Source organism: Acyrthosiphon pisum, chromosome A3 (genome assembly GCF_005508785.2).
Source record: "Acyrthosiphon pisum isolate AL4f chromosome A3, pea_aphid_22Mar2018_4r6ur, whole genome shotgun sequence".
Classification (NCBI taxonomy): Eukaryota; Metazoa; Arthropoda; class Insecta; order Hemiptera; family Aphididae; genus Acyrthosiphon; species Acyrthosiphon pisum.
In genome coordinates, this window is record NC_042496.1 from 4,004,166 (window position 1) to 4,018,263 (window position 14,098).

Below are 14,098 nucleotides of genomic sequence, written 5' to 3' on the forward strand. Positions count from 1 at the left end.
TGTAACATAGCCATCTGAAAACATATAATTAGGTAGTAGTTTGGTGTGATAAATATTTTTGATAAAGATCATGTTGTACATCGTTTTGATATTTGTATAAAATTTGTATAACCATACAGGGTGTATCTTATGTCATTGTACGCCGCGTTTTTTAATCGTAAAATTTAATATTATGGGTCGATGACATATAAATCATAGAATACCAATACTAAAATCAACTTTTTTTTTTCAAATTGTAACTGCTATATTTTTGAGTCGATTCTGGTAAAAATTTTTTTTTCTTAAATATTTGATATTCAAATCATCATTTTTGGTTCGCTAGTTTATGGTTTAGTAAAATGTGCATTAATACTTTTAATTGAAATATTGGTATATGTTTAATTTACACGAGCTAAATATTATTTTCTTATAACTACCATTTTATACACATAAGTAGATAATCGGTAATCTAATGACACTATAAAAAAAAAAACAAAATTGTTGGCAAACAAGGTCATTATTTTTATTTTAACATACAATAATCAAAATCAGTATTATTATTTTCATTTGTTATTATAGGTAATCGTAATTAATTAATTCACAGTTACCTTTCTTACAATATTATAAATTTGGATTCTTTATCAGGTGGCTAAAGTAATAATGGTCAATTAGTAAATGGTATTCGATCGATGACATTAATGTCTTAGGTAGTACGGACTATGGGGGTTAAAAAAAATTGTGTAATGAAAAAAGACAAAAGTGTAGTGTTTTGTTGTGCTCTTCTCGTAGTGGGATAAACTTGAAATTTGAACCATATAGTTTCCCTGTATTGGTAGGTATCGCTTGTAAAGTATGAATTTAGGAGTTTAAATTCACAACTCTTTTTATTTTTTATTGTTGGACATTCACATTTCATTTCGTACTTCTCCTATCATAAGTTCATATCATCCTTTATTACAAATTACAATAGAATTAATTTGGATTCTTTATTAGGTGGCTACGGACTAAGATACCAATACCTAATGGTATTTGATTCTTGTTATTATAATATTGGAAATCTGTAATTAACTCAGATTAAAAGTATGCCTAAGTAAGATACAAACCTACATTGAGATTGACTATCTATTTAAATATCTTGCAAATAGTTTATTTTACATCACGATTTTTAAATAATTCTTAACGAATTTCAACTGCTAAATTAATACTTTGCATGCGATACCTACCAATGTAGGGAACTTATGGTTTAAATTGTAAGTTATAAAAGTTAGTTATAAGAAAAAAATATTTACCTCTTATCAATTAAATCTATATCAATTATTTAAATTAAAAGTATTAACGCATATTTTACCAAACTTTAGACGACCCTAGTCAAAAAACTAGCGAACGAAAATTGATGATTAGACTATCAAAATGTTCAAGAAAAAAAGCTTTACCATAATCCATTAAAAATATAGTAGTTACCATTTGAAAAAATAAACTTGATTTTGCTATTGGTACACCTGTGTGTTTAAAAATGTTGAGATTTTTATAAAAAAATTCCCTGTTAAAAATAATGAAATTCGTCTTTTTTCGTTTTAACGAAATTCTATGTCATCGAACCATAATCGTTAAAAATCCCGCGTACAATGACATATAAGATACAACCTGTATATTAATTTAAGCTTCTCTAAATTAACACATTTATACACATACTTGCTCAATAAATTACTTTCTGACTCAAACAAAAATAATAAAAACTTACACACCCATACATCAATATATTATCGTATACAAATATTGTTATCATACCAATTTTATAACGGGTCATTATAATATTATACATAAGTAGAGTGTTCAAACTCTACTTACATTTGACTTTATTTAATCGTGTTTATGGGAAAATGTCATAAATTATTGTCATAATTTGAGTACATATTACAGATATCTGTACATGCATTATTTGAATAATTAGCTCTCATTATTAAGCTTTTATTCATGCTTAACGACAAACCATGCCTACCGGCCACCGCAATACCTGTAATTATTTTATTATACATTTCTAATTTTGAAAATCTAATACTAAACTAGTTAAATTTTATCTTTTAAGTATCATAATAGGTTAATCAATATATTATTATAATTAAAATCGAGGTAAATAAACCTATGACCCTAAATATTAGAAACGAGAAATACTAATTTGATAACTTTATGAACCTATCAGCTAGAGATTAATATTCTATTATTTAGACTCTGACCACTAAGTGATGAATATAATATTAATTTTAAGGCTATATGTGTTATTTTTTTGTAGGTATCTGAATATATACTTTTTGTAGTAGAAAAAAATGTTTCAATATATTTTCTAATAGAAATGTGAATTTAGTTGATTCTTTGAAGGGTGTGGTCAAAAGTAAAAATTCCCAGTACTTTTCTCAAAATTGGGGAAAACAAAATAAAATAGAAAAAAAATCAGTTATTGATGTTTTGTTGCAATTTAAAAAAGAATAACTTTCTTTATACATGGTTTCAACTTTCTAAATGTTTGGCTCTTCTTAAGCTATTTTTAAACATTTTAGATTTCTTTTTTTTTAGCATAAATCTACAATTATTTTTTATACGCGTTAAAGTTAGAATTTTGATAAAATCACGAAAAAATTTTTGTACTTAAATATGAATTAAATGTTGAATTTTTATAGGTTAAGACTTTCGAAATTGCTCAACTTTATCTAATCTATAACGTTCTAACCTTTATATTATACTTTCATAATATGTTTTCTCTGTTTTTAATATGTATTCTTAGCTAGAGGTTAGATTACATCTATCTTTGGAAATGTGGGCTTAAATGTAATATAAATAATACAAAATATATACCACGTGTCCGCGAAAACTAGGTAAAACAAAAATGTGTATGTTACGCTAACATTAACATAAAAAAAGGTGGGTAAGTGGATGTCGCTCTGCTGTACAGTAGGTTACGAGTGGGTCACTGTATAATGGATAGTATTAAATTTGAATTCAATGATATAATATCACTGTATAAGAAAAACGATTCTGAGCGGAGACGGTTTTTCAGTCTATGTATTAGACATATAATATAACCTAACCTAGTATTAGACATACCTATTATAGGTATACTTATCTATAGTATTAAAAAAAAGTTAGACCTATAATAGGTATCAATAATAAATTCCAAATTAAATCATATCACAATATCCATTAGGTAACGCGTTATACATCAACAAAAAACCGTGATACTATCATAGATATATAATAGTATACTTTAGAAGTTTCAAGTACCCACGAATAATATTATACAATCAAAACAAAATAACTAAAATAGTTATTCCAGGTTTTTTAATATGTAATTTCGTCCAAATTTGAACTTAAAATGACTATACAAATAAACTGTGCTAATGTATTTTTTAGAATTTTCGGTAATAGAGTTAAATATTTACATGGAATCTTGTTTTAAATTTTCAATCCTTAGATATAAAAGTTGAACATTTTATAATTTTTTAACTACAAAATAATTATTCAATTTTAAATTTGATAAATTTTGTTAAAATTTCACCTTCAAATGCTTATAAAAAATAATTGTGCCTATATATTTTTAATATTTTGCAACTGCTATTGTAACAATATATCAGGAGCCTTGTATTACATTTTTACACTTTTTGGCCCAACAGATAAAACTTTATTGATATTTATAGAAAAAAAAACTAAAAAAATTTAAAACTGACAATGTCTGTAATCAGCTCAAAAAGAGTCAAATTATTTTAAAAGCTATATGGTGTATAGAAAATGCTAATATAAACATTCAGTGAAATTTTCATGTATTTACAGTCATTCGTTTTTTAATTAAAACAAAATAAGAAAATCGTAACATGAGAAATCGAGTGAATATCAAATGTTGTAAAAATATGAATTTCACACGCTCATAAAAATTTAATTTGACTTCCTTGTAGACATTTTTTTGTATGGAAATGGTAGACAAACTTATGAGGAATCTTGTATTGGATTTTCAAATCTTAGATTTAAAAAGAAAAATTTTTACGAATTCTTAACTAAACATAATTTTCTAATTTTCGTGATTTTTCCATATTTTGTCAATTTTTTAATTTTAAATGATAATAAAAAAAAACTGTGACTAAGGATTTTTAATATTTTTCAAATATCATTGTAACTATATATTAGGAGCCTTGTATTAAATTTTCAAGTATTTTTACTCAACAAATAAAGTTTTATTGACATTCATAGAAAAAAAAACGAATTATACGTTTATTATACGTATATTACGATTTACCATGTATAGAAAATGGAAATATAAACAACCAGTGAAAATGTCATGTATCTACAGTCATTAGTTTTAAAGTTACACCAAAAACCAAAATCAATTTTCTCGAAAACAGATTTTGCGTGAAAATTCCCGTTTTGCCTTAATTTTTCCTTTGTTTTCCACGGCGCTTTTGAAAACTATTGGAAAAATTTTACTTTTGATCCCCCCAAAGTACCAACTAGATTCACTTTCCTATCAGAAAAGGTAGGTACTGTTGAAGAAAATCCAAGCACTTTTACTGTCCTAAAAGGTGATGACAGACACAAAAAAAATTTTAAAAAAAAATTAAAAAAACACACATCATTGTAAAATCAATACATTCATCGTTCCACTCAGAATCTAAAATAAAAAAAATACATAACATGATTATCAGCACGGAAAACAACAGAATTTACACGGTTTAAATGGGTGAACTCTGCTTAGATGTAATACATTATATACCCACCTACCTAACTAAACTGGCAATTTTTTTTTTTTTTTACTTAGTTCATACCACGACCGTGTCACTGGATTATCATATAGGTACCGTATCTATATTATACTTATACCACCATTAATTACAAATATTAAATACACTTATAGGCATTGGCGAAATTTGAGGGTTACTATGTACCCCCAAAATTCATATTAGCACCCCTAAATGTGTGATACCATCATCGAATTTTTATTGACTATAATATTATGCCGTATTTGGATACAATTGTTTCTAAGACCTTATCATTTTCATATAATCATAATAATAATAATATCACTTATCAGAACAATAATTTAGATAGTAATATATTATGTTATAAGTAATTGTTTAAATTAAGGTTAATGCGAAGGTGTATGAATGGTGGGAGGTGTAGGGGGTGAAACCCTCCACTGATCACTTTAGTCGACATAATTCTAGCACCTCCATAAATTTAACCCAAATTGCGCCTATGCTTGTAGGTATTTATAATTTACTATTTAGTATTTACGTTTTATAATAAATGGTACCACGACTACCACGGGCTAACCATCGGTACCCGATAGGTACTCGGGATAATAATTTACGATTTTCAATGTATATGACTAATTCGTCGTACGCTATTGGGACCGTATGTCGACTCCGACACTATACGCAACGGGATTTGCAAATCATGTAATACGCGCGTTTACGAATGTATACTTAGTACTTACACAACGCCCGAGGGGGGTGTCGGTGACGCGACGTGTTTTATTAAGTTTTAATCATACACAACTGTATACATATTACATATTACATATTACATATTATTATTATCATAAAAACTGCGACCTGCGACCGTGTGCGACGACTGCGCCAGACGAATGATTTACGACGATCGGAGCGTAGGCGACTAAGCAGTGTTGTTGCTTAGGTACAATTTTCTCGTTGATAAGCCTCGACCTGACGTCGTCCAAGTGCAATGGTTATAATATTATTATGTGCGTGCGATTAGAGGCGCCCGGGAGAAGTGTACTGGGTAGCGAATATCGGACGGATTTTTTTTTTTATTACACTTTACACCGAGCAAACAGTAGGTGCGATAAGACGACTCGAGTCTGGTATGAATTACTATAAAAGCTTGTGGCCACGGTGATGATGAGGCATGTACCTATTACACATCTCAGTGTCAGTCCGGTTACGTGTGTCGCCGTCGTGGTGTCCATCCGTTCAATCGAAAAATCGCGAAATCGACAATAATTATAACGTTCTATACACGATATCCACATCCTCTATACACGTCACGTTTCGTCGTACGGAAATACAAACGAACGCTTAAAAATCGTACTGTTATTATTAGTTATTACTTGTTAGTTATTAGTTATAACTGTTTTTTCCCGAGTCCGCAATGGCCGTAGCGCCGTGGTCTATCGTCGCGTACATCTGTCTGACGTCGGCGGCGATCTGTTACTCGACCGCGGCGTCGTCATCGCCACCGCCGAGAGTACGCGTCGAGTCCGGCGAACTTTCCGGCGGCGTGGAACACACGCTCATCTCGGGCCGACCGCTGTACGCTTTCCTGGGCGTACCGTACGCCAGTCCGCCCGTCTACAAGAACCGTTTCAAGGTGGGTGTCGCCCAGGATTTTTTGATTTTTTTTTTTGAGGGGGATGGAAAATAAAATTGTTTTTGAATACCTAATAACAGTATTTATTTTATTAAATATGTACAGAAATCCGAAAGCGCAATGTTGTGCACGATCTTAGATCATATTTTAAAGTCAGTATACCTACCTAATAAAATTAACAGTACAATAATTACCAAAATGTTATAGGGGCCAATCTTAGGGGAAGAGTTGAGTCCATTACCCCCCCCCCCCCCCCGATATGTAATGACCGGGACTAATTATCATGATGTTAAGCTTTGATTATGTGTAACATGTTCGTAATATCATTGAGTATAGATAGTTATAGATAGTTAACAAAATATAACGCTTAACATTAAAATAGAAAAAATTATTTAATAATACCTAAAGGTACATCTTGATAGCAGCGATGGGCTAAATTATTCAATTTTGACTCAGCTGCGTCAACTTTTAAAGCGGTTGGTGCTGAATAATATGCTAAAGCACTGCCTCGTGGCTCTTTTGGCCACATTTTATTTACATCATAACTTTTTACCTATATATATTTTTAATATTTTAAAAATTATAGTAGATTAGAAGAACAACATGTCGTGGGTATATTATTTTGACAGACATTACAAATAGTTCATTAGAATAACAATAGGTAGGTTGCTAATTTAAATTTGTATTTAAGTATATTTTTAGTGTTGATGAGGCAATAAGCTAAGACAACAATTTGTAATTTTTTCATTAGTAAATTATAATACGAATTTCTATAACATCTGTAGGTCAACCAATGATGCTTAGTTAACCATACATTTTAGAGGTGGTTTAACCGTAACATTTTCGAATAACCATATTATCCTGGAGTACCCATATCCTCCAATCGAGCACCCATTTATTCATCATGACTTTCACCAATCATCATTCACATCGCTTGATAGTTGGTATATAGGTACCTATCTACATTTATTGTATAGAGATAAGAAAATAATCATCATAGTATATTATGTAGGTGTATTGATAAATAATAATTAATAATTAATATTTTCTAATTTTTTAGGAACCACAACCAGTAAAACCATGGGTGGGTGTATGGAACGCCACCATTGCCGGGAGTGATTGTATGGGTCTAGACCACGTATCATTCAGGGTAGTTGGAAGTGAAGATTGTCTATACCTCAATGTTTATACTCCAAAAGTTAGTAATATTATAATACTTTAATAACGATTTGAAAAAATTATGAGTTGTCTTATATTATATACCAAAGACTATATTATATTGATTACTAATAAATAATAATTAATAGCTATAGGATATATTTATATTATTATTGTCGTATTTTTAAGCATTTTAGCTATTATGATTAGCCATTAGGTATAATATGTTACCAACGTTGCAATTTGTATAATTCGTCACTATGTGTCTATGTAGTACCTTTATGCAGTATGTACTATATGTACCATAACTCGAAATATTTAAAATGTCTAAGTATAGGTAATATAAATCACTTGACCTTTACTTAGTCCATTAGCTTAATATTATAACATTATACTTAATGAGTAATAACCAGTGATCAATATAATACAAACAATACTAGTGAACCATTACAGTCTATACATTTTCTATGATAAAACTAAATAATAAATCATTTGCACAAATTCACCGTGAGACAAACAGTCAAAACAATATGGTGAAAAATTAGCCAAGATATACCATAAAAAGAGATTGAATTAAGGACTATTATTGCGAACGAACAAACATTCGACAAAAATACTTATTATAGTAATGAGCAGTCTTGTAAAGTATTCGAATACAAGTATTTGAATACTTGTATTTAAATATTTTTTGAAGTATTTATATGGTTTTCTTAATACAAATTTTTTAATTTATTTTTTAAGTATTTTAAATACTTTTAAGTATTTTTAACAAAATTTAAATACTTGTATTAAAATACCATAAAGTCCGTTTTATTAATTTTAATTTATTATTTTTCACAAGAAATTGACAACAATAAAAATAATATTGTTTTCGTTGAAAGCTAATATTATGTTTTTGTATAGTAAAAATAGGTAATAACAATATATAAAATTTAAAAAATACCGCATCAAATTTTATATGGTTTCTATATTGGACTTTTTTAAGAAAACTGAAAATCTAATAATTTTAAAATAGTTCCATATTAATAGTCACTCTTTAGTTTATTTATTCATTAAAATTAAACCAATATTAGTTGAACGGTTGAAATATATCTGAATGCAGAATGAAATATGTGAACATGTATATATCTCTTAATAGTCAGACATGTTATAGTAATTATTAAAATCTATTGTAAGTAGTAACATAATAGGTACCTATACTAGTGGAAAATATACATATATATTATATAACATATAATTTCAAAAAATATTTGTAATTATATTCAAATACTTTGTAAGTATTCGTAAGATACATTTTTATAATAGTATTTTAAAAGTATCTTAATACGTTTTCAAAAGTATTTTTTACAAGACTGGTAATGAGGTAAATGTGTACTTTATACAATAAATTAAGTATCGGTTCCAGTGACTACGGACCAATCATTTAAAAATATCTTTGGTTTTACAACACAAAATAAAGATCATGGACTGAAAAAAATAGTCACTGTCATTATAAAAATTGTTAAAGGAATATCTATTCTTTAACTATTTCGCTTTTACTATTGCACACTCTTAAAAACGTATTATAACTTATATGGCTTTCAGTATAATATCTATTGTATTATTATGTATAGATATAGTATACCTAATACCTATATACAATATACTATTAATCCCAAAAACACGATTAATCGGTCGATATATACCTGTAATATTATTATCAGTGTAAAAGTGTCAAAAAAAATTAATTTGTATCGTGTATGTGGTGTGTCTTACGCAGCTACCCCAAGAAGGGCTGATATCCGGCGGCTTGATGAACGTGATCGTGTACATCCACGGCGGCGCGTTCCAGTTCGGCTCAGGCATCGGTTACGGGCCGCACTACCTTTTGGACAGCGAAGATTTCGTGTACGTATCGATCAATTACCGGCTGGGGCCTTTAGGATTCGCAAGCACCGGTGACGACGTATTGCCAGGAAACAACGGCCTCAAGGATCAGGTGGCGGCCCTCAAGTGGATCCAGCGCAACATCGCAGCGTTCGGCGGCAACCCCGGTTCGGTGACCATCGCCGGAATGTCTGCAGGTGGGGCTAGTGTCCATTACCACACCCTTTCACCCATGTCGGTGGGTAAGTCGTCTAAAATATTTTGCATGCTAGGTATATTAATTTACAAAGTTGAGTGTCGTGTTTTTGGAGAGAGAAAAAGCGTTTTAATATTGCTTGAAGAATTTACTGTTAGATGCGTTTAAAGGCGTTTAAATGCTGTTTTGGCAAACAGAATAAAATGGTAAAGATTACACCAAGGCGTACTACACCAGAACACCACAAACCGTTTGGCTCGTTTATAAATTCTGAAATTTAAATCTTAAATTGCTTATTAACGAAAAATTATTTAATGAAAGCTCAAATACAATACCGATATAATTGCAGGTATTACGATACAGTAGCAATATTTTCTCTATAATTTTCGATTAGTTTAGTTTGTTATTGCCTTATCGAATGTCTATTCGAGAGTGAATAATATATTGTAAGCTTGTAACATAATCATTCGGGTATTATACAACTATAACACTTATATTATTATATATTTATATGCATTTTGTTGACACGTCCAGATCAAAAGACAAAGATCAAGAAATCCAGGATCCCAAGAATAATTCTGTTAACATTCACAGTTTCACTTTTCTTAATTAAATATTAATCTGTGCGATAATAAATAACACGTGATATAATGCACCTTAAATAAAAAATGTATTTACACTATATTTTTGTATTTGTATAAGTTTCTCTGAGATTAGTATTTAACATTAATCTTTACTATAAGCTCTATAAATACACGTGATGAACATTAAAAACGCAAAACTTACACATACAAAATAATATATACCTATCATGTTTTTTAGAGAATTAATTATGAAAAAAAAGGAGGGTAAGTAGATGTCGCTCTGCTGTACAGTAGATTACAAGTGGGTCACTGTATAATGGATGGTATTAAATTTGAATTCAATGATATAATATCATTGTATAAGAAAAACGATTCTGAGCGGAGACGGTATGTCGGTCTATAGGTTTAAGACATATTATATACTTAACTATGGTATTAAAAAAAAAATTGACCTATAATAGGTACCTATAATAAATTCCAAATTAATCATATCATAATATTCATTAGGTATTTAATATAACACGTTATACATCAACAACAAGCCTTGATACTATCATAGATATATAATAGTATACTTTAGAAGTTTCATGTACGTACGAATAATATTATACAATCGCAACAAAATAACTAAAATAGTTATTCCAGGTGTTTTAATATGTAATTTCGTCCAAATTTGAACTTAAAATGAGTATAAAAATAAACTGTGCTTATGTGTTATTAGATTTTTTGGTAACAGAATAAACTACTTACGTAGAATCTTGTTTTAAATTTTCAATCCTTAGATATAAAAGTTGACCATTTTATAAATGTTTAACTACAAAATAATTATTGAATATTTTGTCAATTTTTAACTTTAAATGATAATAAAAAAAAACTGTGACTAAGGATTTTTAATATTTTTCAAATATCATTGTAACTATATATTAGGAGCCTTGTATTAAATTTTCAAGTATTTTTACTCAACAAATAAAGTTTTATTAACATTCATAGAAAAAAAAACGAATAATATTGGAAACTGAAAACGTTCCTAAACAGTTCAAAAGAAATCAAAATATTTTGAAAATTTTATCATGTATAGAAAATGGAAATATGAACAACCAGTGAAAATTTCATGTATCTACGGTCATTTGTTTTAAAGTTACACCAAAAACCAAAATCAATTTTCTCGAAAATAGGTTTTGTGTAAAAATTCCGGTTTTTCCTTAATTTTTCTTTAGTTTTTCACGGCGCTTTTGAAAACCTAACCTAACCAACTAGATTCACTTTCCTATCAGCAAAGATACTGTTGAAGAAAATCGAAGTACTTCTACTGTCCTAAAAGGTGATGACAGACACAAAAAAAAAAGAAAAAAATAAAAAAAATAAAAAAACACACATCATTGTAAAATCAATACATTCATCGTTTCACTCAGAATCTAAAAAAAAGGTGTATACTTCAGAATTATGATAACACGTCGAGTTAAAAGAAAATAAAGATAATAAAGTATAAACAAATAAACATAATAAGATGCGATAACGGAGTTTAATAATTAAGTATACAATGTGTGTCATTTTTCTAATTTGTTTTTTATCTTTGATACTTTTATTAGGTATTTTGATTTTACTTTATAATCTAACTACCAAACATCGAATTATGACTAAGTAAATAAAATAGTCAAATATTTTATAATGACATGAATTTCGAAATAACCAAACTGCTACCTGTTTTCATAAACAGGCAGTAAGGTTTCACTTAGTGGTACCTGTGATTAATATCCATTGATTTTCAAAATCAATTTCCTCTTTTCAACTCTCTATAGGTAGGTACTTCTGACCTCTCTAGTCTAGACTCGCTTAGTTGAGCGGTCCCTTTAAAGAAACTGGTACATTACTTTTATTTTACGTTTTGATATTTGAACTTTGAAGTTAGTCTATAACATGTCGAAGTTATATCTATGCCATTTTTTTTCTTAACCAATCGGCAAGTACTGAAGTACCGATCATCTAATATGGGGTGGAGCTATGTCGGATAGTAGGTAGCGGCGCAACACTTTTGCACCCTAACCCATTTATCGTAGCCCATTTGCGCTCCAAATCATAGCCCATATGCCCCCGATTCAGATCAGGTTCAATGTTCAAATCGTGCAACGTTGCCATTTATTGAGTATATTGTTATAACTATAAAATTTAAAATAATATTTGATTTTTTCCCATGCTAATCGAAACCAATATAAATATAAATAATATTTAGATATATTATTTATTGTATACTGTATAGTATTTATCATTATTTTGAAAATTATTACTTCTTTCTGATTTTTCTTAAACAATAACTGACGGCAACGTTGCATGCAAAATGGGCGCATTTGGGCTATATACAGGATGTTAAGTTTTTTTTTTTGAGCGCAGATGTCCATAACCCTCGGGGTGCAAATGTGCTACAGCCATAGGTTAGGTTAGCATAGGTATAGGTATGTACAATTTTTAGATTTCCGTATTTTTTAGGCATTCAGTGATTATTCTGCATGTTGTTTTTGAAAGTTGTCTGTATGGCCTGTTTATACTTATATACCTACTATTAAAATCGATCGGTAAAATAGTATCTAAACAGTACAATATTTCATAATGTGATACGTACAGGTTTATTTAATCGAGGAATTGCTGAAAGTGGAAGTGCTTTTTGTGGCTGGGCTCTCACAGAAAACACAATTCAAAAGACTAAGGAATTAGCTGAGTCACTAGGATGTCCTACATACTACTCGAAAGACACCGTCAAATGCCTTAGATCAAGACCAGCATTAGCCATTGCAGACTCTTTGAAAAATTTCTTAGTAAAAATATTTTTATTTAAAAATACTTTTGTAGTCTTGTAAATACTATACTATAAATATTAATATACTGTTTTATTAATCATTTCTCAATACTCGTTAGCCGTGGAGGTACAATCCTTTTACACCATTTGGTCCAACTGTCGAAACAGGCGGAACAGAACGGTTTTTAACGGACTTACCAGAGAACTTACCGATTCAAAATGTCCCACTGTTGTTCAGCTTTACTGAAGACGATGGCCTCTATCCAGCCGCTGAATTTGTATCAAACGAAGAAACTCTAGTTGACATAGAATCCAACTGGGACGAAATACTACCATTCATACTTGACTACAATTACACAATTTCAGATGAATTACTGAGATCGGAAATCGCACAGAAAATAAAAAAATTTTACTTTGGAAACAACACGGTGTCTGTAAACACTAAAAATGAAGTCGTTAAAGTAAGATAATTATTATTTTAATTTCATATTACATAAAATATACACCAATGGTGTATCTACAAGGGAGAAGGTGGAATTTTGTACACAATACAACACGTATACAATAATATGAATATAATATGTGTGTAGGTACTGTATGTCTATTAAATATTGTATATCCCCCCTTGAAAAAGTCCTAGATACGATACTGATATACATGGCCCCAAACAGGTACATTGTAGGTAAGTACATCGTGAAGATAAATCAAATACAAAATACCTTGTTATGTAGGTAGATACCTATAACAATTTTATCAATTTCAATATTTCAGAATAATACATATTATTAATTCTTAAAATGTGTTAGAACTAAAAACATATATTAGGTACCTATACGCAGCGTTCATAGATTTGTTCGTTGAATCCAAGTATAGCTCAACTGAAAAAATAAATTGTAAAAATGAAGGTATTGCTAAAAATTCAAATCCTAAAATTATAAAATCCAAAGTTCTAAACTATACATAAAGGATGGTATAACTACTCAAATAAAAATATAAATTATAAGCGTACCTATGCACTATGCAGAATACATCGCATAAGGGACTTATTTATTTTACCCGTTTCATAATTGCGTAGAAAAATATATTAAAATAAATATAATAATTATGTTGTTTAGGTATTTATTTAAATAAGGTTTTTGAATAAATAGAGCT

At 29.3% G+C, this 14,098-nt stretch overlaps 1 protein-coding gene across 2 annotated transcripts in view; it reads left to right on the plus strand.

The window, feature by feature from the left end:
• Positions 1-5,823: 5,823 nt before the first annotated feature.
• Positions 5,824-14,098, plus strand: part of LOC100569852 (esterase E4) — a 111,322-nt gene continuing 103,047 nt past the window's right edge. Inside the window, exons 1-5 of one of the 2 annotated variants that reach the window (XM_001950779.4) lie at positions 5,824-6,351; positions 7,412-7,549; positions 9,269-9,617; positions 12,775-12,965; positions 13,066-13,407. In XM_001950779.4, the coding sequence (XP_001950814.2) occupies positions 6,133-6,351; positions 7,412-7,549; positions 9,269-9,617; positions 12,775-12,965; positions 13,066-13,407 (1,239 nt within the window). In that variant the 5' untranslated portion in view covers positions 5,824-6,132. The remainder of the gene's footprint in view (positions 6,352-7,411; positions 7,550-9,268; positions 9,618-12,774; positions 12,966-13,065; positions 13,408-14,098) is intronic. The other variant, XM_029491648.1, reaches the window with a different exon arrangement.